Source organism: Haliaeetus leucocephalus, unplaced genomic scaffold, assembly GCF_000737465.1.
Source record: "Haliaeetus leucocephalus isolate CR32 unplaced genomic scaffold, Haliaeetus_leucocephalus-4.0 Scaffold339, whole genome shotgun sequence".
Taxonomy (NCBI): domain Eukaryota; kingdom Metazoa; phylum Chordata; class Aves; order Accipitriformes; family Accipitridae; genus Haliaeetus; species Haliaeetus leucocephalus.
The window spans coordinates 15667271-15694758 of NW_010972775.1; the positions used below are offsets into that span (position 1 = coordinate 15667271).

The following is a 27488-nucleotide window of genomic DNA, read 5'->3' on the forward strand; positions in this document are numbered from 1 at the left end:
TTTTCACTGACTTTTGGTACTTTTAAAACTTTTGATCAGTAAGTCCATGCTCTGCACGCATGGAGACCTTTTCTGTTACAGTCCAAAGAAGGGGCCTAGCAAAATAAGGTTCTGATTGCCCATATTTACATTGGTGGCGTGAGGGGCAGAGGGTTTACGTGTCTTGCCCAAGGCCAAAGCAGGATTCAGTGGCAGAGCTGGGAAGCCCATCCAAGCCATATATTCCCCCCAGCAAAGAGCAGAAGTCCAGGGGCCAAGTGTCCATCCCTCCTCCAGCCACAGCCCAACCACACCCCTCCCAGCATGTAAGAACCCAGATAGATTGGTTTGTTTCTTATTTTCCTTCTCTAATCAGTATCTTGTGGGACATGTCTACCAGGAGAGCACATGGAGCTGATCTCATTATTCACCCTTCAGGTGCACTCACGGTTATGTGACAGTCTCTGTCCTTCCCCATTCACCACTATCTTGTACCTGTCCTCTCCTCTCCCTCTGACTTTGCACAGCAGTGCTGCATTCATTCTCTACAAGAACTGATGTGAGCCTTGCTGTCTCTGGACTGGGAAATCTATTTAGTTTCTGTGTGGCAACCTGCACTTCTAAGTAAGTTCCCTATACAAGAGTAGTCAACCCTTTGAACAGAAGCCTGCTTGTGACACTAATGAAGCCACATGGGGCTCGTGAATTGACTGTATTAGACTTGACTTTAACTGGTAAGAAGAATCATTCACTTTCTCCTGCAAGCCTAGGTGAGAAAAACAATATGGCTTCACAACAGTTGTGCATTTGTGCTCTGTCTTCTTTGCAATTTTAATTCCTAACATCCCTTGCATGAAAACTGGCTCTTCAAGGCTCCTGGGACAATCCTTTTGAGTGCACAGACCTATCATAAAATTCACCAAGGTACCCCAAGTGAGGGCTTTTGAATGGATACAGACAGAGAGAAAATGAGCTCAGGGGTGAGAACTAAACTGCTCCTGGGTCTCACCTATGGAAGGTGGAGATGTGGCTGAGGAGTTGAACTTTGAAACTCTTTGGTGCTGTCCCTGGTCACATCTACAACCTGCCTGGTGAAATTCCCAAGTCTGATTCTCAGTGTTTGTGCACAGCAGCCCTCCCCTGTCGACAGCCTGCTATTCCCACTAGTAGGACCTGGAGCAAAGTTCTGCTTCAGGTGGTTTCTAGAAAGTATCGCTTGGTGTGTCCAAGCTGCAGCCCGTGGAGAATACTGTAATTTGTCATTTTCTGGGAACACAGTGAAGGATTCCACCTCAAAGCTGACACAAAGTGACAGGTCCGGAGCTCTCTGCAAGCAGACTCACTTCAGTCTGCTGGGTCCCCGTGTTTGCTCCTGCCCAGGCCCCATGAGCACGAGTAACTGGGCATGTGGATATGTGAGTGTGTTCCAGGCTGAGGATTAGCTCCTAGCCATTTCCTTTCTTTCCCATTTTTAATCTTTTAAAACAAAGAAAGAACACCATCTGGCTCCTGCATTTGTGGGATGCAAAAGTGCTTTAACAAAGGTGAACTGCTTAATTTCCTGTTACACATTTGGATACAGAAAACAACCATTTACGTAACAAAAGCAGCAGAGAGGCTTGTTTCCCCTCTCCACAAGGCTCTCCATGTTCTGCCTGAAGACAGATGCGTCCTTTTCCTTGTGCATCACAGAGGGATCCCATCAGCTGTTGCCTTTAAACCTTCTTTCAACAAGACAGAATGGAGAGAAGATAGTTGTGGAGGTGTAGGTGGTGGGGAGAGGTGAAACAGCATCTGATTAGAAAGCGGAGGAAAGTGGAGGGACTGCGGAGACAGGGAGAAGTAGCTCAGCTTCTGTGTGAAGAGTAAAGGCGGGGATGCTTGAAGAAGCATTTCTGTGATGTGTTGTGTAATGTGCTGTGCAATCTTTGGTGTGGGTCTCTGTGGGAAGGCAGGATGGAATATATCCATACTGGAGAGGAAAGATTCGGGCGGATTTCGTTTGCCTTGTTGTTTTCTTTAAAAAAATGTGTGAGTAGGCGATTTTTTTAGGTATGAGTCAGGACTGTGACAGCAGGTGGTGGGATGCTGCAGGTCAGGGATGTTGTGCCTCAGCCAAGCTGAGCGTGGCATGGAGACTGCAGCCAGTCAGGCACACGGTGCCTGCCCAGTGCTGCCCAGGGAGCTGGAGGCTGTCGCTGTGGCTGGGAGGGGGACGGGGGTGTTGTCCAGAGCTGTGGGCATCACCGGGGCTGCTCTTAGGACCCCCAGCTGCTCTTTGTCCCAGCAGACTGGGGTTTGGCTGCTCCCAGAGCCCTTCTGTGGCTCTGAACTCACCTGTGCTCCAGTAAAATCCACATAATTTTCCTTTTGTCCCCCAAAATGCATAATCTGATTCTAAAACAAAATCATGTGGCGGCTGCCCGGGGAAAGGGCAGTATTTCTTCATCCTTAGAAGAGAACACAGTCTTAAATCATAGGCAACAGTCCTTAATAACTTCCAAGGTAATGTCCTTACATGGGTCGGACATCAGCAGTGAAGACACATGTCTAGTAGAGGAAAGATTTATGTAGGCATTAAACCTCATTAAGACATCCCTCTGTCCAAAACTCCTATGTCCTACCCTTCTGGCATCCTGCCCCAAATCCTGGGCTGGGCTTGAAACCTCTTGGGGATTTAGCTCCATCCTTTCCCAGAGGTCTGTCCTGAGTGTTCTCCTGGTCATAGTTCATCACGCAGAGGACACCTGCTTGTCAAAAAAACCACACATGCAGGATTTGCAAAGGGCTCTGAAAATATGTTTCTATTTCTAGCAACACAGAGCTAAACATAATAACAAAAAATTCTCCCTGTTTCTGTGTCCTCACCACTCTGGAGCATTGTTTGGGTTTAGGAGAGACAAGGCTTGCAGGAAGAAGTAATATCTTTTAATAGAACATACGATATTGTTGGAGGGGGGGGAAAAGAATGAATTTTAGACACGCAAGCCCTCTCTGAGATCTTTTTTTTTTTCCAGTAGTATCAGTTGGTTTAATAAAAGATTAATATCTCTTCCTATGAACCTTGGCTCTCACATCCTTAGACCATCAGAACCAAAACAACATTTCTGCTATGTCTTTGGCCTTAGGTCAGTGTTCTTTAAAAAGTCTAGGATCCCTCTGGTAGATGCCTGTTCCTCTGAAGCATGAAGGTTTACTGTGTAAACATTTTCTTTCTTCTCTTCCTTTAAAATGGCTAGCAAAAAGCCCATAGTCTTGATAATTTTCAGTACTCATTGTCAGGTTGCTTTCTGATGATCACCTTCCATCTAGACCACCTCTTACTTTAGTTCTTCTCCTCTGGAGTTCAAAATTGTTTTCTTTGACCTGGGTACAGTCAGTTATTTTTCCAGTGAAGTTTCCATGCAAGTAATAGATCACTGAGGTTTAGCAGCTGCATGGGTCATGCTCCTTTGCAGGGTCATTCAGCATGGTAGATAAGACTAATAGACAAGTCTTACATTGAAAGTAGATTTATTCTGACCCACACTCTCCTAGATAGAGGGCCCCTAAACAATCACACCATCACTGAATGGTGCTCTGTTCCCACCAGCTTTGAACTCTCTGCAGAGGTTTAGCAGTACTCTCGCACCAGCATTTTTTGCATGTCCTTGCCAGGGCCCCTTAATGCCTGTGTGTATCCTTCAGCTGTACAACAGCCGCTTTCATGTCCCCTGATGCTCTCTTTGTTGCTTTGCTGTCCATCTCATGCAGCTTGTTTACAGTATGGGAGATCGATCCCAGCAGAGGGAAACTGCTGCTCAGTTAACACCAGGAAGGACTCCTGCGATGAGTGTGCTAGGGCTCTGCACCATCACCTACAAAAGGGAATGCCAACAGGCAGAGGGGAGGAAAACCCCCTCTGAATTTCCATCTGGGATATGGTACTGACTCACTTTGGGGGGAAAAAAAAGCTGCTACTCTCAGGTTTTACCGTAGATCCGGTGTACACTGGCAGGAGTAGTCAGTTCCGGACAGAGAGCGAGCCAGGCTCTGCGCACCCAGACAGTGTGCTCAGGCTCTGCTTCAACGCCGATGGGTGGGGGAAAGCAAGCTCAGTCCCTGGCCATGCTGACTGTTGTGTGGGATGTTATGTAGATGGTACAGCGTGTGTGTGCCACTTTCAGCTTCCAACATCAGTATCATTTCCAGCACCTAAGTGTTGTGCAGATGCTAAGCAGCTGAGCATTGCCTTTTGTCTCTTTTACCCCTCTTCTGAGGTGAAAAATATAATCTCTCCATCCTTTCTGCTTGGGTGTTGGGAAGGTTTCATATCTGTAAATGTATGTTCCACTAAGGAAAGGACTTAGAAGTGAAAAGTACTTTAATTTTCTCCTGTACTAAGTAGGATCCTGGAGAACGTGTCTTGCTTTGTCATACCTACATAAGTAAGGGCAAAGAAGTCACACAGTAACCTGGAGATGTGACCTGGAGACCCCTAGTACTGATACAGATGGGCCAGCTGGGCACAGCTGTAGTCTTGCTATGCACAGGAGCCCATGTCTGCTGTTGAAAGTATGACATGCTCTTCTCAGCATCTGTTTACCCCATGTGTCCCATCACCCCAACTCCTGATCTGTTATTTCTTTCCTTGTTTTCATTGCCATTGTTCCCCCTAGATGACACCTGCATGCCCCATGAGGTACGGACGGCTCGTGCCATGGTGCCTCACAACTGCCCTGACTGGTGATTTGGGGGCAAACAAACCAATTTCCCCCTAACTTGCACTAGGACTGGAAACAGGGGAGGTGAGGGAACTGCTCAATGTGGGTGCGTGGGTTAAATGTGCCTGTCCTGGTGTGTTCTGCGTGCAGGAAAAGTCAGTGTGATATTGAACGTGCTGGTCTTTGATATCTCTGTGGCTCCTGTAAAAACCTCTGCAAATTGAATTCGCGGCACAGTTCCTTATCTCCTGAAGGGAAGATGTAACATCATCATCTTGTGTTTTAGCCAGACATTTTTCCTCAACACTTCCCCATTTCTATGCTGAGGGAAAAACAAAAGTTGTCGCCCCCCCCCCCCCCCCCGCCTTCTTCCTGTTTGAAACATTAAGAGCCCTTCACACAAAGCAGCTCAAGTGCAGAAGAATTAATTGGGGAGATTAGGTTGTGTTGTATTTCTGGCATTTTCTCAGAAACAGTAATTGCCCTAATTCTCCACCCTGCCAAGACCTCCACCTGCACCCTGTTTCCCCCCTCCCCTTTTCCTCAGTGTCTACCTGTCTTTCTCCTGCTTGAGTTGCTGTTTTCATGCTGTTGCCATTTATTGCATTTCAGTAATGAGAGGGATGTGGCAGGTGAAGAGCTCTCACAATCTGGTGACATCTTCTTTGAAGCACAGGCACAAAAGAGCAGTTTGTTTTTGGCAAATAAAAACTCCCTGCTATGGTACTTGACCTCCATGCTCACCTCTTCTCCTGTTTGGGATATGTTGCTGCTGCATTGCAAGTCATGTGGCTCAGATTTTTTGTTTAATATAGTCTCAATATTCACTCAAATACTGACCTCCCCCCAAACCCTCACACACTTACTGAGAGCTAATGAAACTTACGATCTTTCAATCAAAGCTCAGCCCCATTCCCAGGCAATTGAATTGAGGCTTTTGCTTTCTCCCAACCATTGGACTGATCTCCAGAGAGCTGGGAGTTCAAAGCCTTTCAGTTTAGCTTTCTGGTGTTTTTTAACTCCTGACCTTCCATTTGCAGAGGTCATAGATGTAGCCTAACACGGAAGAATTGTTTGTTGTTCAGTATTTCCTGACCTAAAACACCTGGTGATGTACACGGCAGGTTCAGATCCAATGGAGATGCTACAGTGGGTAGTAAAGTGGTGGGACTCCTTGTCTCAGGAGATGGTAGATGCCAACAGATGAGATGGGTTGAAAAAGTGATTGAACAAAACTGTAAAAGCAAAGTAACCTATCAGGGGCTATCGGACACAAAATACCTCCCCTGTTTCAGGAAATCTCTGTGCCACTGGTTATTGAGGACTGGAAGGTATTGTGGGACATACACTGTGGGCTCTTCTGTTTCCATACTCTCCTCTGCATCTCTGACTGAGGTCAGGGTCCCAGCTGACTGGACTTTGGCTGCTCTTAAAACTGTCCAGGCTGATCTCTGCTTTCCTGGGAGCTGGGGAGAGTACTGGGAGTAACCAGTCAAATGCTGGACCCAGGTGAGGGGTAGTGACATCATCCCCAGGAAGTCAGAGATTTGATTCAGTTCAATTCAGAAATCTGGGATTGTTTCTCAGTGTAGCCAAACTGCCCAAGCCTGTTCACCTCTGCTGTGAAAACTTGAGACAGCAGGTTTCCGGCAGGGATTTCAGGAGCTCTTCCCTTCAAAGCAGTTCCCTTCCCATAAAACCTTAAAAAGGGAGGGCAAGACTCCTTTCCATTTTCAGTGGTCCCTGGGTGCAGCCAACAGATCCAGACAGGCAAGAGAAGCTACTTGTGACCCCTGCCAATCCTTGAGTAGTTCCCCCCCGCCTTGACTGTGAAACTGTCTTTTTCCCCTGTTCTGATTTGTATTGTCCAAGTGTGGTTCCCAGCCACCTGCTAGAGGTTGCCTGCATGCAATGTGCTCCCTTCTTCCTGCTGTCCCCACCCTGAACGTCCCATTAGCCTGAAAGCTGTGAGATACATGGAAAAGAGCACAGTGTCTAGTTTTGAGCCAGAGGGACTTTCCCATGGTGGACATTCATCCAAAACACGTGCCTCTGTGGTATTACCAGAAATAAGGAAGGATTTTGTACAGGGCAAGCCAGAGAAGCTGCTGGTTCCTGGGTTTTACCAAGGTGGCCTGATTTTAACTGTAGCTAGAGCAGAAGAAGGTGGAGAACCATATGCCAGTGAGCTTCATTATTCTAGCCCCAGGTGGACCAGAAACAGTATGTGTGCTCCTGAGCATATGGAAACGAACCGTTCACGCTTTGGAAGGAGCACTGCCACTTACAATCGAGGGAGACCCGGATGTGTAAAACACTCCCCTCTCACTTTATCTAGGTTGCTGGACCCATTTCCCCACTGCATCCCAGCTGGCCAGTGGCCGCCTCCTGCCTTCCCACCTGCAGGACCATGATCTCAGCTCTCCTTTACCATGGGGATAGCCCTGAGATCTCACATTGGTCAGGAAAGCTGGGGAGCATCCCCAAACCTCAGTATGATCAGCAGAAGAACTGGAGGCAGAGAAGTTATAAACCAGTTTAGTGGGAGCATGGCTAAATTATGCTTTGCTTAAAGACAAACTGAAGATGTCCTTAAGATGCAAATATCTTCATCATCCTCCTTAATTAAGATGTTTGCATGGAAAGAAACCACTGCCTTTCTTTTTTCCTCCTGATTCCTGCATGGTTGGAGTTTCCACAGGCTTTCCCCTCCTGATCCCCCCGTTTCATAGTCCTGCCTCTCTCACAGCCACAGCGAGCTCCTTCTCCACGCCAGCTGGATGGAGAGAGCCCCTATTTGCAAGCAGCTGTCTTTAATAAACAGGCTGTTTAGGGCTAGGCTGTCAAAGAGAGCATGTTCAATGTACAATCAAGGGGCAACGATGCACAAAATTGCGCACACACACAAAATAGGAATCTTTTCTTGGTGTGTGTTGAGCTTTGAACGCTTAAGTGATTCCACCTCTCTCTTCCCCATCCAATTATGCGGGTAACACTTGGTAAGATTGCTAAAGGAATTAGTGAGGGAAATCTTTACACTGCCTAATCAATATTATTCTGCTCAGTACAAGGCATATCCCCCTCTCTGGCCTCAGTCGTGTTCTCATTTGCCCTCTGAAAACACAAGTTCACTTTCTCACTACTTGGGTTGTGGTGACCAAGAGGAAAAACAGCAGCGTGTCTATTAGAAAATGTTTGTAGTTAGAGTTTCTTCCTTGCATTAAAAAAAAAAAAAAAAAAAAGATGTAATACAGCCCTGCCAAAACCACGTTTCAGGGTTTTAAAGAGGCTTGCTGTGCAGGCCAGAAAGACCTTTTGTCTCTTTCAATTGTATGGCCTTACAGAAATGGCCAGCAACCTTATAAGCAAAGACAGTGGATGATAATTTTTCTGAGCATCACTGAGGCAAGATGCCAGATTTTATGGGCCACTAGACTGATCCAATATAGCAAATCCTGTGTTCCACTGTGGATTCTGAGACCAAATTATCAATTAATGTGAAGCATTAAAAAATCCAAATCCCTTTTAGTTCCCTGCAGTCATTAGTGACAAGATACAATATCTATAGCTCAAATGCTTTGCCAGCATCCCCTGGCAGCAAGGCAGAAACTCCACTCCTATTTTTTCCAATACATACAAGGAAAACATATGAGATCAGTGTTTTTTACGGTCGGATTCGTCTGCCTCTTCATATTTACTTAGATGGAGGAATAAATCAGGTTTGGGTTACTCTCTGGGTTAGTTATTTGTTATTGGAATAAATGCATGGTAATAGATCTGACAGAGCAAGATGTTTCTCTTTCAGCTCTGTGTTTGAGGTAGAATTCGCTTTGTTCTGCACTATATTATATTGATGGCTTTTTTCCACTGCTGGATGACTTCATTTGCTCTGCTTCTTTCCAATGTCTGTACCTCTGCCCCAGCTGGCTTTAGGATGCAGCTTTATGCGATAGATCTCTCTTTTCTTTTTCCCTAACTGTAACATTGTAATGCAGAGGCAATTTAAACAACCATCATGAAACAATTTTCTGAGCCTTTCCCTCACCCATTTCCTACCTCAACTTTTTGGGAAGGGAGGTGAGTCAGTCATTGACGGGGCAATTCCCCAAGCAGAATGAGCTGTCAGCTACATTTAGCAGCTCAATTTTCACCTCTGGTGTGGTGTGGGAAGGCGCCCAGGGTGATGACTAGCTGGACACACCCTGAGGTCATATTTTTGGTACTCCCCGGACAGCTGTCAGCCTGAGCTCCTAAGCAGCACAGCCATAAGTCTCCCCCCAAACCATTCTGCTCACCAACTTCCCTTTTGTCTTGGGATTTTGTCTCCTTTTTGTCCTGGTGGGAACACGAACACCTTACTAGAAAGTCAGTGGACCTTATGCTCATCATTCACTCTTAATTTGCATACTGAGATCCCTACCCCTTACCCTCCCTCCCACTCCCCAAATCTTTCCTACTTTGATACGTGGGAAAATGTAGTGCTGTATTTTCTGCTCCATCATTTCGCTTCCCTTGTCCCCTCCTAAGGTTCAGTTTTGCAAGCTCTGGCAGGTTTGTGGGTGATCGGAAGCTGTGGGATGAGTTTGGTTTTTATTTCCTCCCCCAGCCTGCGAGAATTCCGATGGGACACGGACTTTTGGGGAAGTGTAGGGTGATGTACCAGCTGCTTCACTGGACATTTGGCCAATGATGCCCTTAACTCTGGCTAACCCAAGCTTGCTTGAGTAAAGACATCAGGCCTGGGTCTTGTCCTGCTGGCAGAGGCAGAAGGGTCCCTGCACCATGCCCAGGAGGGCTGGTGATGGGCAAGGAGCAGGGTGCTTGAGTACCAGGTACAGAGGAACTGCTCAAGCCTCCTAAAACTTCTGTCTGGAGGACTCTGGGTCCCCCAAGGGATGTGGCTTCACAGTCCAAGGAGAAGTTTCAGGAGGCTAAGCCCCCCTTGACTCTTGCCCAGCTCGCCCTCCCTCTGCACTGGTGCAGGTGGTGGTGTGGGGTGCAAGGTGGTGGTGACCAGGGCCAAAGGGTCTCACCTGCCCCATGCCCTCACAGCAAGGGTTGTGCAGTGTTGGGATGTTGCAGCCAGTAAAAGACATACAGTTCGGTTAAAGACATACCCTTTCCCTTCTTGTCCCCTTGCTTCATCCCCCCCATCCCTTCCTCCCTCTCTCACCCTTCCCTTCTCTTTTGTTTGTCTCCTTCCCTTGTTTTCACCCATTCACTGTCAGGAAGGGCCGCGTCCGAAGGGCCAGTTCAGCGCAGCGTGGCAGCGACAGAGACTGGCACCGCCGGCAGCTGCAACAGTGAGTGGATCTCGACCCCTGGGGCAGCTGGAAGCGGGGGACTGGTGCTGCTTGAGCATGAAATGACACGTGGGGTTGAGCAGCTTTGGGACTAGGTCGGGTCTAGTGCATTTGGCAGTGAAGGGGCTCTCGCGTATGATGGGAACTGCACATGTTTCTACTAGGGCAACTCTCTGGGGCTTGTCTGTATGGCGAGATGACATGGGATGAATGCAAAAGTCCTCAGTGCAGTCTTCCTCTGTGGGTGTTCAGGCTGTGTCTGCACTAGTGGACAGGATGGGCCGTCCTCTGGCTTTGATGGCAGCGAGCACAGCATGGTTTGTCTCCGTGCAGCTAAACCACTCCGCGTCTCCAAGCAGGGTGGCGTTTGCACTGCTCACAGGGCACCGTCCCTGACTTGTGTTGTCCTCTCAACAGTTGTTTGGATGCTGCCAAATTGGCGTGGACTAAAACCAGACCATTTGAACAGTTGAACTGTCACATGCCAGCCCTGACGCCTTGTGTTTGCTAGTCAAGACACAGCCTCAGTGTCTGACCGGTTGGATGCTTGCAGCTGAGATTGAGTGGATGTCAACCATCACCGCCCCACTGCTGCTCCCATCCCTTGCCCAGAGGAGCAGCAGCGAGGGATTGGTGTGAGTTTGATGCTGTGATAGTGCAAAGGAGTTTGGGTTTGCCAAGGTCGTGGCTGATGGGAGCCATGTGAGCCAGCTGAGGGCTGGTAACACCTCTGTTCACCTTGCCCTCCCTTCCACAGAGGCGAGCCGTCATCCCGTTGTGCTTGCTGCATGCTGGAGCCTCTGTGTAGGGATGCTCAGTCCAGTGGGTCCCCAACTGTCACAGCATCCCAGAAGCCACTGCCAGCAAGCTGCAAGGCTGCTGGAGGTGAGCTGCAGAAGCCTGTGAGAGGGGCAAACATTGAACTTGATTGTCCTGTGTGGTTTTGCTGCTGGCACGCAAGAAAGTGCTCTGTTGATCCAGAGAGTTGGGGAGCGTTTGCCTGAGTCTGTTTTGGAAGTGGATCGAGCTAATCCACCCAAAGACACTGTCTGTGCAGGGCAGTTATGACCCCTCATAAGTTAAGGCAGGAAAGTGATGGCTTTCACGCTTTATTTCTGTTGTGGTTTAACCCCAGCTGGCAACTAAGCCCCTCACAGCTGCTCATTCACTCTCTGCCACAGCGGGATGAGGGAGAGAATCAGAAGAGTAAAACTGAGAAAACTCATGGGTTGAGGTAAAGACAGTTTAATAGGTAAAGCAAAAGCTATACGCAAGCAAAGCAAAAGAAGGAATTCATTCACCACTTCCCACTGGCAGGCAGGTGTTCAGCCATCTCCAGGAAAGCAGGGCTCCATCATGCATAACTGTTACTTGGGAAGACAAACACCATCACTCCAAACATCCCCTCTTCCTTCTTCTTCCCCCAGCTTTATAGGCTGAGCATGGTGTCATATGGTCTGGAATATCCCTTTGGTCAGTTGGGGTCAGCTGTCCCGGCTGTGTCCCCTCCCAACTTCTTGTGCCCCCCCAGCCTCCTCGCTGGTGGGGTGGGGTGAGAAGCAGAAAAGGCCTTGACCCTGTGTGAGCACTGCGCAGCCATAAGGAAAATACCCCCGTATTATTAACACTGTTTCCAGCACAAATCCAAAATATAGCCCCATACTAGCTACTATGAAGAAAATTAACTCTACCCCAGCCACAACCAGCACAATTTCTCAATAGCTTCTCTGTGCCAGCAAGCCCAAAGCAATGGGCATAAATATTTGCAGAGTAGCCATGACTCGGACAAATTACTGGGGTCCAATTATCCAAACTTCCCTGTGACATTGCTAGGTGAGGTGTATGCTCCTGGCCAGGTGATGAAGGACCAGCTGTCCCACCACCCAGCTTCCTCCCAATGCCACCACTACTCCTCCTGCCCTGGCAACGATGGGGATTAAGCGAATACCTACGTGGTGTTAAGCAGCTGAGTGGATCTTGCAAAGCCCTCCCAGGATCCATGATGGAGCAGGTCTCTGGCAGTTCCTGACTGTTGCCAGAATCACACGGGAGTGTGAGTTTAGATATTGCTGATTTTACAGGGGATATGTCAGCAGATAAGAAGACGTGCCACCGAAAGGTGATTTTGTTACATTTATGCCTTTCTGAGCCCAAATTGAATTGCCGGGTGTGGATGGGAATTTAGTTCTAAGCACTGATGTAATTTTGTGTCCTCAGCCCTGAAGGCAGTTTTTAAAAAATGATTTTCCCCTGTGCCCTGACACTATTTTTTTGCCTTTCAATCATGTCCTTATGACAGAACAAATACTGGGGTTGACCTTTGCAATGTGACATAATAATATGTGACTTCTTTATAGCTCTTTTCATCCAAAATGCTTGGCACACTATGAATCTGATCCTGCAGCTGCTTACCACTGGGCTTAGCACTCACTGCTACAAGCAATCCCTGGGGAAGCCAGCGGAGCACTCACACACAGAAGTGCTATACTTGGTATTAGTTGCAGGATCAGGCCCTGGAGAAACGTAGCACATGTCTGTGAATAGCCACATTTTGGAGAGAGAAAGCCTTGCCCCTCTCATTTATGATTTTTATTCACTATCAGAGTGCCATGCCCAGCACTGACATGACAGCGTCCCTTTGGCTAAAATGGCATGTCAGGTAATTCTTGGGTCATATTTATAGCTATCATCTACAATCCTGTTGCTTCTTTTTATTATTTTTACCCTGCCCTGAAAGCATGCTAATTAATAAACTCCCTTAGCTTATCCTGCACCATTTGATCCTGCAGAAATCACAGCATTTTATCTTATGAGTAAGTAGGAATTAAAGAATTAAAACTACTCAGGGGAAAAAGGAACATAACCACTTTCCCTGTGCATCCCTTCTGAAACAACCTTGCACTGTGCCCTCAGAAACCCCAAGCTCAGCCCCCTTGGGTTGACACAGGAGAGGAATCCCAGACCAGTGAACGCTTGGGCTGAAAAATACTTTCTGCTCTGCTATTCCTGTTGTGAAAGGGAGAACCCGGTTAGGTGCATGGAGAAGAAGAGTCTGTCAGTGAGATCCCAGCCTCGGATCAGGCTGCAGGTCCCTGCCATGCTACCCATGTCCTCTGCCACCATGGGAAATTCAGTTAGTCCTTCTGTGCCTCAGTTTCCTGTTGTTAAAAGGTGGTCCATGCTCATCTTCACCAAGGAGATTCACATGAAAAAAACATTGCAAGGGACACAGTCATTATGGTGTTGGGAGATAGGTAAGTACCTTAGAAACACATAGAGAACCTATGAGCTCAGACATCTGTGGTACTCATTCAAGGAGAGTAAATTTTGGAAGTCCTCAGTAGGTGGAAAATGTGAAAAGGGAAGCAGGTAGGATCCTTGTGCCCACCTCTGCTTGGTATGTTCAGGATGAGCAGAACCAGGAGAGACACCTGCTCCACCTTCTTGGTGATGGGAAGTGGTTAAATCTGGGGACGGAGACCCACTACCATCAGCAGGTATCTCCACGCTTCACTGTTGTTTGCCATAAGTGGAGCAGCGTCCCCCCCCCCCCCCCCCCTTAAAAAATAAATTCATTAGAAGTAGAGAGGTCTGGAAGGGATTCCCTGGATCATCAAATCCAATCCCCTGTTGCATCAATCACATCAGATTTATCCTTTTCATAATCAAGCACCACTATTAAATGTGCTCCTAAGGGAAGACAGTCCCAGAATCTCATTGCTTTAACTCGTAGATGCTTCTAATTTCCAGTCTATGCTTAGTCATGGCCCGTTTGTTGAACAGCAGGTACCTGGCACAGAAGCAAGAAATTTAACACAGTTTTCTTAAAATAACCACTCAGATATCCTATCCACAAAAAAATGCTGAAGTTGCAAAAGGGAACGTGCAAGGTCAGGTAATGATAATGGGGAGGTCCGAGCTCACACTTGCCTCAGCCTTGTAGTACAGACTTCACATAATCACCTGCCGTTAATCTTGTATGATCTGGTTGAGGTACAAGGCAAAAGTACTTGCAGAACAAAGGAACGTCTTTGCTATTCTTCTCCATAATATTAATCGTGTAACCCTCTGTCTCTCTTGTCTCAGGTATAACTAACACTGAGCTAAACATTTGACAATTTTTCCCTTTCTTGGCAGGCTTTTCCATGCCATTTATTGTTTTACTGTACAAGCCATTACCTGCACAGCATCTTTGAGAAGTCAGTGAGTGGCATTGCCCTGTTTTACAGGTTAGGAAACTGAGCTATCAGCCCTATCAACCCATAGAGCTGCAAGGGCAACTTTCCTCCTCCAAAATGCCCCTGCTTTATTCAGTGCAGTCTTATTGACTCCAAACCACGCAATTGCTACCCAGCCAGAGGAAAGGGTCTGGTGCAGTAGTCTGCCTTGTGGCACAGAGTGTATGTTGTGTGCCATGGAAAAGATGGGATGCTCTAGAGCCACGACTTGCTTGCTTTACATTCTTTTAGTATTCGGTTAGTTAATCAGAGTGCACAATGAATGGGCGAGAGGGAAGAAATAGGTGAGTATAGGCTGAGGTGCAAAAACTCTGTGTTACCCATTAGTTGTGACCCAGTCCATAGAGGCCAATGGTACATGGAGTCATATATGCTCAGATCGGGTCACTGCCGCGCAGCGTAACCAGAGTGACTAAGGAGGAGGGCTCATTTGCCAAAACCAGGTTTGCAACTAGGACGCTGCAGTCCCATGTTTGCTTATTTAACTTGGCAGGTATTCAAGTGAAACAGGCACAGAGGGGAGGTGTCAGAGCTGATCTCGGTACCAGCGTGTGGGATTTTGACTTTCTATTTCAGTGCTCCTGTTTGGAAAAGAAATGCACTCAGAACCCCCCCTCCTTTTTTTTTTTTTAAGCACTATTTAAATGTCATAAGAATCGTACAGTGCCCACCTTAATGTTCCTAACAAATTAAAATATTTTATTAGTCTATAATCTGAAAATCATTGCCGTGGTTACTGTAAAAACCTGAAGGTCTCCAGAGGGAATGTTGTCAGCAGGTCTAAAATGTATGCAAATATATTTCGTTGCCACAAAGTTACCAGGGGTCAGACAGGCAGCCCCCAGCCCCAGGGCGACAGGCTGTTAGTGTGGGAGGGAACGAAGCCATCTCACAGTGGGGAGGAAGAAAGCGAATCTCTTGGCTGGTTTTCCTGGAGTTCTGCAGGGTGAACGCCCGGGGCTGTGCCTGGCTGGTTTGGATTGTTCCCACACACCTCGCTGGCGGTGAGGGTAAGAAAGTGCTCCAGATGGCTCACCCCCATCACAGATGAGCAGCTCTGAACCTCTGGCCCCATTCTGCTAACGCAGACAGGGCGGGTGCCTGTTCCCCTCGGGCATCGGCATACCCCTGGTGCCCCCTTCCTCCTGCAGATGACTCTGGATGTGTCCCTCTGAATAAGCAATGCCTAGCACAGGGCAGACAGGAGACAGCTGCATCCAGCTCTGAGAAAGCAGCCCGTCCCTGCTGCCCCAGGCAGCCGGCACCCGGACAGCTGGGTGACAAAGTAGCCCCTGCTTTGGCCAGGTGACACCAGACACTCCCAGAGCGGTGGGTCCTGCGCCTGTCCTTTGCCCCGTGCAGAGCCAGCGGGCTTCTGCTGGTTACTCCTCACCAGCTTGGGCAAGTGTCAAATGGTTCTGAGATTAATTACTATTTAACTGGCTGTATTTCCATCTCTGCAGAAGGTTGCAGTGGAAAAGACAGAAGTACTGGGATAATTTACCTTGGTATTACACAGCAGATTACCCTGTACTTACAAGGTCACCAGTTTCCATGTAATTAGACCTCCAACATAGGGAAGTCTGCGATAGGTTTCCAAACGACTCTTCCCGATGTCAGAGAAGCAGAGGGATGGCAGAAGAATGCAGACTGAAAACTCATTAGGTGCATTTAAAGCTGTTGTTAAATAGTTTACAATTCAAGCTGGGGGAGGTACGATGAGCGGACAGCAAGGCCACCTGTACCTGTCAGTGAGAGGGAGGAAAAAAACCCAGAGCAGTTTGTCTAGGAAATGTGGGAAAGCCAAAAGAGAAAGGAGGGCTTTGAGGGAGCTATGTGTGCCAGGCAGCCGGGGGCTCAACGGCAGCAACGGCTGCTGCTCTTCAAGCTTCATGGGGGAGAGCTTTGCCAGTGGTGGAGGACTCTGCCGAGCCACAGAGCTGCACGGCCTCTGGGTCCTGCCTTGTGGGATGGTGTCCCCGGGGCCACATGGGATGCCGCAGCAGGGATGCCCTGTGGGTCAGGATAAGGGGTGGGCAGCAGGACACCCTACCCATGCCTGCTGCCTCCCTGCCTCTTGCTCTGGATTGCTGTCCTCCATTTTTCACACGCACCCAAATCAAACACCTACTCACAGAGCATTTTGAAGAATGACAAATGTCTTTGATTATCAAGCACAAATTCCAGTAGCAGCTCATCGCACCTCTTGGGTGGCTAATAAAGCACTGAGCCTGTTCTGATCAATATACAGCAAGTATCGCTGTAAAGTGAGATTGTGCCTGTCCCAGGCCGTGTTGCATTTTGTCTTTATAAACCCTGTCCTTTTCGAACCAAGCACACTCCCTTGTGGGGTGGCAGCTCCTCAGCAAGCTTGTGGCTTCCAGTGTGCCAGTGAAACAAATGCTCTTCTGAAGCCACCCATGTAAAGGACCTAAGTCAAAGAGCAAAGTGTGTGCCTCTACAGCAATCATTATTTTAAATACTCTTTTATTACACAGCCACATGTCCCTGACTGAGCCCCACAAAGAGTATCTATAAGGTCAACAGCTTCTGGAGAGGAGCAGCAGAAACAAAGACAGTGTGAAGCAATTGATTGCTGAGGATAGAAAGAACTGTATGTAAATAGTTTGCCTAAAGAATGACTGGAGTGGGTAGATGTGCTACCTGATTGCAAATATTTATAAGGTTGTAAGCTTGAAGGTTAGAAAATGTGAGAGAAGTATATAGAAGTTAGCACAGGGATAATACGGTGAGGACGAGGCTGGGGAAAATCAGTGTGGCAAGCAGGAAATTTCCATCATGTAGGCAAGATTTGCTTGTGATTTCCTGAGGGAGGCTGTGGGTTGCCCACTGGGATATATGGATTGGCACCCATCAATACCTTAGCAAATCCTTTAGGGCCCTCTCTCACAAAGGAAAGAGGGCAGAATGAAATTTAATCGGGTTTTTTTTCAGCTCTACTCTTTGGGCTGTGAAGCTGTTTCCTACGGAGACATGCGTGTCATTGCCTGTGCATGCTGCATACACATACCTAACGCTCTTGGACTAGAGCGGCTTATCCAGAGGCAGTGAAACCAGTCAAGGCTTTAAGCCCAGCACTGGTAGTCGTGTTTCTCCTTGAAGTAAATGCTCCAGCAATGACATAATTGAGGACTGTCCTGTCTGCTCAGCATATGTCTGCAGGGGTCATTCATCCTATCAGACACTGCAGAACATTAGCGGTTTCCTTAGACTCACTTTCTCCTTCCGTCCTTCCTCTTGTGGCTAACCCTAATGGAGAGCAGGTGGCTAGAGACTCATCTAGGAAAACTCACCCAGTTCGGGGAGCTGACCGTCTAGAAGCAGTCCTATATTATGGCAAAAACAGTCAGATGTGTCCTACCGGGTGCTGGGTTTGTAAAATGGTCCCAGCGGGGCTCACTGGGGTGGAGTGTCTGTCTGGCTGCAGGAAGGGGAGCAGAAGGCAACCAGTGATGTCTGTGATGGCCACTTAGTGCTCGAGGGCTCTAATGGCATCTGGGAGCCAGGTTCCTGTGTTTGTGGGTTTGCTTATTTATTTACGCTTCTGGCTAAATAAAGTAGGGAGGAAGAATTTTAACACAGTGGTTAAAATGCACGGGACTCCAGCAGCTCTGTCCTACTCAAGGGCATCTGGAAAATTTGATAAAGAATGGAGGAAACTTCAATGCACAGAAAGTCTCAGGTGGAAAAATAGAGCAGAAGAGGATGCAATGCTTGATTCCTTTGAATTTTCAAATTTAGCTTTTTTTCCAGCAGAATCCTGCAGCCAAACCCCAGCCTCATCTTCTGCAGGTGCCACCATTTTGGCTATCGCTGGTTTTAGTTCTGCCACTTCCCAGTGCTGCTGCTGTTCCCTCATCGCAACTGTGCTCAGATGGGTGCAGTCGCTCTCTTCTCCTGTGCCTGTCCCTCTGCCTCTTGTCACCATCTGCAGCCTCTCCTCTGCGGGCCACACCACCTTTTGACAGGGATGCTTCAGGAGGGCATGGGAAGGGCATGTCCAGGGCAACCTCCTCTATATTATGCCTCAGGAAGTTTAGCCATTAACATCATATATTCGACGTGTCTCTACAGCAGCCTCACTTATGGGTGGGGGGAGTTGGGGTTTGCCTCTACTGTGAAATGCAGCTCTCCATTCAACAGTGCCAGAGCTGGCACAGCTTTCCCACCAGCACTGATGAGTTTAATCACATCATTAGTAGGTGTGACACTGCAGCCTCCGATGATGAGCTCTTTATTTTAACACAGCTTGCAACGTGTTTGTCTGGGATGCCATCTGTGCCTGCACTGCCTTCATAGGAGAGAAAGCGTATGCATCTTCTGAAGTTGTTCTATATTTCCGTGATGTTTCCCTGCTGAGAAACCACTGTTCAACTAGAGGGTGAGAATTTGTACCTGAAGGAAAGCACCATCACCCCAAATGCTTAAACAGGCCAAATAAACCATTAGGAAGGGCACCACTGGGACCCGTCCTCAATTGGCCTACAAGAAACTGGCTGGAAGGAATGATCCAGCTCTTTTATTGCTGAAAGTTTTTCAACTTGGTAAAGGACTAAGGCCCCATCCTCTAATCTGAAGTACCGTAAGTTTTCAGGAAAGCAAGGAACAGATTTCTATTTTAAATAGACTTTTGATTTTTGTACCTCCATACCATGATTGCACATAAAAGTTTCTGTGTTGCCTGCCCACTTTTTAGATACAAAAGATACTATTGAGATTTGTGGGTGCAGATCTGAGCATCTAACCTTCCCCTTTAAAAACTCCATACTCAGCTATATGTTTCTATAGATGTCCCTTGGTCAACCAACATCATGCATGTTGGCAGCATGCTCACAGTGTTTCACTGCTACTTAACAAGATTCACAAATGACAAACCAGGCAGGAGCTGCCAGATCACGGTCCAGCTGCACGTAAAGAAAGGGACTGCTTCTATAGGGAGATCCTATACCCTGCATTGTATTAAGTTTCTATCTGTATGCTGCCAGGCCTATGCTCAGTGAATCTGACATTAACAAGAAATAGATTTCCAAACAATCTAGCCTAATGAATTTTGAATATTATTATGATTAATGCCAAGGCAGTTGAACTGATTATCCAGCATCCAGAAGTTAAGTAATGGAGCCTTATCTAAATCATGTATAGTCCTCAGTCAGGAATGGCTCTGGCTGCAGACAAAGATGGAGCATTATTGGTTACCCAGAGGGGAGTCACTGTCAGGACAGAGAGAGAGGGACGATGGAAGGGGAGATTATGAGATAGCAATCTGAAAGCATTTTAGCATAGAGTGATCACACATGCAAGTGCTTTATTGGTCCTATTTCCTAAGCTGCCTTTCTCAGGCCATTTTGAGACTTTGCTTTTATATCGCCAGGTTAAGATTTATTGGGCAAATCTTCCTACTTTCCAAAGCCAGAAACTGAGCTGATTTTCATTCTCTGTGTCGCAAAAAGAGCGGAATCCTGATGGACGCATTTCTTGCATCATGATGGTTTAACTTAGCCTCTATCTGATTAGCTTTTGAGCTATTAAACACTTCTTGTAGAATTACCAGCTCACTGCAAAATGATAATGCAGATCAGTCATGGACAATTTCTGTTGGCACAAGCAGTCTTTGCAGACCGCAGATCCCCTCTGAAGTTGGAACCAGCCAACAGCTGTGCTGTTTCACGGGTATTGCATGTCTCTGAGCAGGCCTGTCCTAAAAAAGTGGGGTGTGGTGCAAGGGTCTCCAGCCTGGTGGAGACAAATTGGTAAGTCCTTACAGTGCCTGACAAACTATCTGATGGCTGCAGTTTGAATAGGTTTAGTGGCCTTCCTAGCCTCTGCTGTTATCTGGGCAGTGACGAGAAGAAAGGTGGCTTAGCCGGTAGCTTTTGAACAGCCCAGGTGTGGTGCCCATGTTGTGGCTGAGTGCAGAAGACCACAGAGGCCACCATCTGCATGCACCCTTCTGCCCAGCTGCCCAGTGGCAACCCACAGCCAAGCGGTGGGATTCCTGGGAAGCCACTGGGTCTCCCACCAGGGTATCCTCCCCCAGTGCTATCGCTTCCTTCTGCTGTCTGAGAACCTAGTGTGGGGTCTTGTCATTCTGGGCCACAAGAAGCTTTTAGTAGGTGGCCCAGGGGATCTGGAGGCTGGTCACCTCTCCTTCACCTGGGAAGGCTCTAGCAGCAACTGTTAGGACAGGGGTTTAGGACCGGCTAGGACCTGGTGGCGGCCTTGCTGACCTCTTTACTAGGTGCTTTGCAAACTGCAGCTGCTCTGCTCCCACATCTCCCCAGCTGAATGAGGCATGGCTGGGGTTTCTCACAGTTTATGTCCCAGTGTTGGAGACCATGGCTTTTGGAGCATTTACTTATACGAAAATGAGAAACTGGCCTTTGTTCTCTGCAGGCTGGTTGTGCGGCCCTTTCCTAGCTGGGGGTGCTGCTGCTTTGAGTTCTGGGAAGAAAAGGGGAGGGGTGAACTGTGGTAAGGAGCACACCAAATAGATTATTGGCAAACATAATTAAAAATATATGTGCGATTACTCCTCTGTTTCCCTTTTCTTAACCATCCTCTGCATTACCTCTGGCATTTTTAGATGGCAGATAATATAACTGAGAGGACTCTTGGGTACAGGCAGCTCTTAGAGCAGCAGTGATTTATCTCAGGCCGTTTTGAGGTAGCAGAATTTACCTCTAGCTACAGCCACCCCTCCATGTCTGCCCCCCCTCATTTGCATAAGTAATTGGCAGCTTGTTAATGGCTCATTAGGAATGCTGAAAACCGTGGGATTAAAACACACTCAGTGGAGCAGAGATGAGGGGAAGGGGGAGAAAGGCCGCTGTCCCTGCTTGCAAATTATACCGCTTGATTCAACGTGATTCAGAATTACAGGTCATAAAGCAACTAGATTGTTAAATGAAGTAAGGAAAAACAATGTCAATGGCAGGCTTTATTTTTAGCCTCATGTTTAAACACGGTATGTGCATCTGGGGGGAACAAACAGTCCCTTGCCAAACAATCCCACTAAGAGCAGGAAGGTCTCACCCCCTTCTCAGTTTCGCATTAACCCTGCCTGGTCAGTCTTTCCTGGTCCTGAGCGAGTCCATCCGGCTCTTTACATCACCTCACGACAGGGACATTTGCTTCCTTTCCCCATGCTCTCTCTGGGTAAGTCCAACCGTCTCCCCTCTGACAGCAGGCGACCTGCATCTCCCCTGCTTTGGGCAAGGCTGGAACACCCAGTGCAGCTGCATGCAAGTAGTAGAAACAGCTATGGGTTGCTTTGTGAATTCTGTAAATCTCCAAAACCCCTCTGTGATCCCTTGCTAATTGCTATGAGATGTCTTCAGCCACTGGCATGCAGGGGAGCAGGCAGCAAGCCCGACATTGCTGCACTGCCAGAGCCTGCAATGGAAGAGATGGTTGGTGTAGAAAGTGAGGATTAGGAGAGGATCAGATCTGCCGTTCCCAGAAAAGTGGAGCATACACATGCAGAGTGCTGCATGGCGAGGACACAATAAGTCAGTCAAGTAAGTTGAAATGTTTGGTAGAAGCTTTTTGTTGTTTGCTTACTGGTTTTAGGCTTATGTTCAGCGCTGGCTGTGACAGCAGCAGAGCAAAGGCACAAGACCTGAAGGCAAGGACAGGGCTATGCTGAGAGTTTGCAGTGATGGCTTTTGAATGACTTAGAAGAGGCTCAGCCTGGGGGCTGGTACGGCCATAACACATGATGCCTTTCAGTCACGAAAACACCCTGGGGATTTTTTGAGGCCACAGTAATTCTGGCAATGGTGCAGTCTCAGATACAGCTAGCACCTTTCTTTCTGGATAAGCTGAAAGGAAATTACAGATAAAGTACTCCGGAATCGCATCCAGTCACAGCTTACTTGCAGTTAAATTCAGCTACCTCTGATGTAAACTGCTTGGGTACTTAAAAGCCTAGTAAGGTGACAGTTAAAACTACAAAGTGCGGGACAGCTAATGTTCAGCAAAGCTCAGCTCTGTCTGGCATGTCAGAGTTGATCCCTCTGCTTTGCAAAAGGTGCCCAGGAATCTGTCAGGACTCACACAGGCAAAATACAGGCACATCTGATAGGGAAACATCTCTCAACACTGCTGGATCCTGCACTGAAGGCAGAGAAGGAGTGTCTCCTCCTGGATCTCCAGCCATGAGCACGTACTACCATTTGCCTGGCCCCTGAGAAGCCACCTTCTCATGCTGCAACCCCATCTGACAAACTTCGACTCACGGAGGCGTGATCTACAGCAGTTTTGTTTGTTGTTTGTTTTTCTCCCAAGAGCTCAACTTAGCCAGACAGAGATGCTTTTCCTGCTTCTTGCTTGCATTGCTTTTTTTTTTTTTTTGCCCTTGTGTCCTCTCGGGTGACACAGCCACCTGTGGCTCTTATTCATACAAGGCTGTACAGAACTGCTGAATAACACATCCTGCCCGCAGCAGGAATCAATGTGTCCTGAGGGGGACATACATCTGGCTGCTGGGGGAAGGTTCAGAGCTAAGTATCATCACCCAGCTTCTAGAGCTGAGGTCTAAAGGACATATGTTCTGGTGCAGCCCAGCCTGGGATGACAGCCAGGTCTGCAATTAAAGAAGATCCCAGGTCATCCCTACCTACAGCAGCAGCAACAGAGACAGCAATCAGAGAATGTGTGTCTTATCACTAGGTCGAGTGGATTGAGTGTTGAGTGGATTTTCCTGGAAAGAAACGGTGCCAAGGTCTCCACTACTGCTACGTGATTCTGTACAAACTCAAATGTTTCAGCTTCCTGCACATAAAAGGGAAGCTCAAATAATGCTGCACCATATGAAGACACCTACAGTGGTTCTTGTAACTTTCCCAAGGCAGGAACAGGAGCAGAGCCTCCCCGAAGTAGACAGGAACAGGAAGAAAACTGCCAAACGACCTTGGAAAGCAAATGTCAAATGACCAAAGAAAACAAAAGCACTGATTTATTTTTTATTTTATTTCAAAGTTGGGAATGAAACTGCACAAAAAGGACTGCACAGCCTTAGAGTATGCCAGAGACCAAATTCCATTCTTAGCTGAGATTCATGAAGCAACCTTCAGCTGTGAGCATGGAGAGGATGGCTCAGTAGCACCCCTCTGAATGCTGCATTGTGCTACAGCCCTGGAACTAGTATGTGAGCTTTAACATGTCAGTATCTGGATTCCCACCAGTCCAAAGTTCTCATAAGGGTTTTTCAGCTGTACTCTGGTTTTGATTTCCATGCTGTCTCTATTAATGGCCCAAACTGCAGGTATATTGCCCAGTCTTTGCTGAACACTGCTGCTCCACTACCTGCTGCTCTGCTGTCGAACTCATTGGGGATAATGTGTCATCTTTTCCCTTCCTAATCAGCTGGATGTCATTCAGAAAGCTGGGACAAGGAGAATTTTTTTCCTAGACACCAGCTTTCTTTGCTAGCAGACAAACCTCAAGCCTTATAATACTACTTGTATGTAGCACTTATATAGCTTTACATCATCAAAGTGCTGTACTAGCATTTAAGTAATTATCTCTCTCCCTAATGGCCATTAACGCTGGCCTTTCATGAACCTCCCCCAGCTCCCCGAGGTTCATATCTAATACAGCAATAAGCTGCTCAAAGGGAGTGGCTGGTTATCTTGCAAGTCTACAGGCTAGGATGTGTAATGAGGCTTCAGAGCAGAGGCCAGGTGCCCCGGAGTATCAGAAACATATGGCTGTAGACCAGGTCATGCACTTGGGAGTATCCATTAGAAAGGGATGGAAACAAGTAGGTGATACTGCGCTCTTGAAATGGAGACAGAAGAAGGAAACTTTGGCCGCTCAGAGGATATGCACTAATTGCACTATTACCAGGATAGTACTGCAAACTGAAAGAGCAAAGCAGTGGGAATAACGTGTCAATGTGGGCATGGGGAGTTGATCTAGGGAGAAAAAGAGAGCTAAAAATGTCAAGCAAATCTAGACAGCCATGGCAATGGGATAAAGAGGCCAGTCTGCAGGTCTATGAAGCATTAAAATAACAAGGAGAAAGGGCAAGCTTGGCAGCATCATAGGATTTAAAGAGAGGAACAGAAGAGGATTTACTTGCCTTATTTTTGCTCGAAAGCAAATCCTTCTTCCAGGTTGTGGAGTATCTCCAGGGGACGTGTTGCAATGCCACTGTTTGAGGACATTTCACCTGTAGGGGCCTTTAGAAGATGAACCGGCATGATGGCTGGGCTCCCCCATCTCTGACTCCCAAGGGAAATGGAGGAAGATAGAGTGGGAAGATGACATGACTGTTTTAGAAAAGACTCAGAAGTAGCATGCTCCTGACAAGCATCAGTCCTGCATGGCCACTTATTTCTGAAACCTGCCAGGCCCAGCTCTGAGCAAACAGGAGCTCGACTGAAACAAAATTTCGGCTTCTGTCTAAAGACACAATAACAATTCTTTCAAAAACCAAGGACATGCCATGTAAACTGACTTTGCAAAAGAAAAAAACAGCATCTTTTTTTTAGCCTGATTTAATAGCATCATTTTGCTTTTATGCTTCTGGCAATGGCTGGTCCTGTAAAAGACGTATGTAGCTGTGAGAATCACGTGCAAGTCTACAGTGGCATAACACAGATCACAGCCACTACATGTTATGCAAAGGTTTTCTGTCACCCTGGACACACTCTGTTTCCTATGGCATCAGTAGAACAATCCCTCTGTGTTCAGCTCTAAATGATTTTGCTACATCAGCAAATAACAGTGTATGGCTGACTGCAGACCAAGAAGACTCGACTTAGTGTTCACTCACGATACAGCTTCAGAGCAGGGCCTTTCCCTGCCTTCCTGCATCTGTTTTTTCATCTGTGAAATGGGAATTTTAATCCTAATCAGTTTGCGAGGGAAGCAGTAAGGGATAGTCAAAGGAGGTGCTTTAAAATGTAACAGTCAGCCTTATGTGCTAGGCTAGACACTGCAGTAGTTTTATGGTACAGTTTAATTCATGCCTGTTCTGCTTATAGCTAGCTAGTAAGTGCAAGACTTAACATTTGCTCTCAAAGATGTGGCACCCTGTTTGAGATGCAAAGAATACCTTATTACCTATGAGCATAGCTGAGCCATATTTGGGGACCCACACATTTCTGGGCATTGCTTGGGGGTTTTTCCCCCGCAAATTAATTTGATTATTAATTATTACCAGATTAATTTTTAGTAAAAGATGTGTCTCACGTGACATACAGGGCTGGAAGGAATGCTTTGGCAATCCCTGGACTCCACCATATAAGCTAAGCCAAGACTGTTGTCACATCCTTGGGACAACCATTGACTGTGTATGTCACTTTACTGGCAGTTCCTCACTAGGGTGTATCCAGAGGAGACCAAAGACCTTGACTTTATTTTAGCTTATTAGAACTGAGCTGGGACTACTGGTTTCTCTGCTCTACTTTTAGGGTCAGATCCCCAAGTGGTGTAAATCAGGGCCCTCCCATTCAAGCAATACTGCTGTAATCTTTTTTGTGTAAGATGAGAACCTGGTTTGTAGATTCTGAACTGCTGTAAGACCTGTTCAAAAAGGAGTTAACTGTGCTCAATATGTTGCACTACCTGTAATCTCGAATGATGCTGCAAGATTCAGGATATTGCAAATGTAGAGTGCTTTGCAATAAGTAATCATTTTGAGATTGCTGGAAAACTGAAGAGTTAGCGCTACTTAAAGGACAATAAAATAAGCATTAGCACAAAACAGTTTTTGCAACAATCAAGTTTGATGTATGTCCTGTTCTATTGATAACATTTCCTCAGAGCCCTTCACAAGAAGGGAAGGCAACTTGTAAAAGCTGGGAATGCAAGAAAGAGCTAAAACTGCAGCCAGGGTTTCAAAGAAACAAACAAAGAAAAGCATATTTCTATTATTTCCATTATGGGAGAACATTCTAGGCAGTCCAGAGCAGCAAGCTGAGAACACGCCAGCCAAGCCATCTCTAAACAGGAGGTGTAGAGCTGCAATGAGCTTTTTATCTTCATGCATTGCAGTTCTGAGCACCTCTGCACTTAGGAAAGAAAGATGTTCCTGAGACTTCTAAAACTCCTTCTCTTTTTTTGAGGGAGGGTCTGTTTCAGAGTTAGAAAAAGGGTGGGTCTGCAGACCTCTGAGTACAACATTGCAAGCCCGAGTCCAGATTCTGTCAAACCCCAGAGAAGTCTGACTCACGCCCTCTGTGCAGAAAGCCTGCTAAACATCATACCCATTTCACACCCTGTTCCAACACACCTCCCCAGCACTATCTCTCCTGTGTCCAAGCACTGCAGCACGTCTCTGTACTGACCCTTCCCCACGCTAGTTCTGCTTTAATCAGGCAAAGAAACCTGTAGCGGCTTGGGAAAACTGGCAGCTCAGAGGAGAGCTTTTGTTTGTACAAGAAACATTTTCATCCAAGCGAGCACAACAATCTCATTATTTTGAATAGCCACACATGTGCTGGAAATCTAGATACCAGTTACTTTCTCCCCTGCTCCTTCATAGAACCAGAGAGATTTCTGCCTGTTTGATTTAGTTGCAGTGCTACAAAGTCATTAGCACTTGCTTTTTTGGTGTCTGTAATGAGACAAGCAGTCTTCCAAGCAGTGCTGCAAAAGCGCTCTTTCTCATCACCACTAAAACCTTGGACACTTTGCCCTCAGCAGAAATGAGTGCTGGAGACTTGCAGCCATAGTGCTTCCAGCACCGGCTGGTCTTATCAATTAGCTATTTCCCCGCAGATGGTGCTTCTTATGTAGAAGGACAGAACAGAGAAAAACTTGTCTTGCTCAGAGACGCTTGTTTAGAAATCTCTAGTGAATCTGAAGGTAAATCCATCTGCTTTCAAACTGTTTGCATGCATCCTGCAAACCTGCTGTATACCTGCTGGATTCATGTGCCCTAGAGAAGGGTAGACCCTGACCGAGAAAGTGCCTTTCCCTGGCTTGGCATACCCAGTGGGACTTCACCCATCAGCTCTTCCATTTCCAAACTCTCCAAAGGGGCTGGCTTTCCTGCCTCCATTAAATGCTGGGTATATCCCTGCCTGTAAGAGCCTGTTCTTTACAAACAGACCGCCTTTTTGCAGTGCGGTCCTGCAGTCATTTACATATTCAAAGCACTCTTTGAAAAGGCCTGTAGCACAGTTTTATGAGCACAAAATCTTTCATGCAATTAGGTGATGTGCAGATGCCGGTGCATGGCTTTTAGAAAACCTTACCGAAGAGAGCCAAACCTCACGCTGTATTTCTGGTGG

At 47.1% G+C, this 27488-nt stretch overlaps 1 protein-coding gene across 3 annotated transcripts in view; it reads left to right on the forward strand.

Annotated features, from left to right (window-relative positions):
* The window catches only part of NTRK3 (neurotrophic tyrosine kinase, receptor, type 3), a 219676-nt gene that overhangs the window by 188235 nt on the left and 3953 nt on the right, over positions 1–27488 (forward strand). The window contains exon 16 of one of the 3 annotated variants that reach the window (XM_010571984.1): positions 9911–9985. The exons of the other annotated variants lie outside the window; for them this stretch is intronic. Within the exon in view, the coding sequence (XP_010570286.1) occupies positions 9911–9985 (75 nt within the window). The remainder of the gene's footprint in view (positions 1–9910; positions 9986–27488) is intronic. 3 annotated transcript variants of the gene reach the window in all.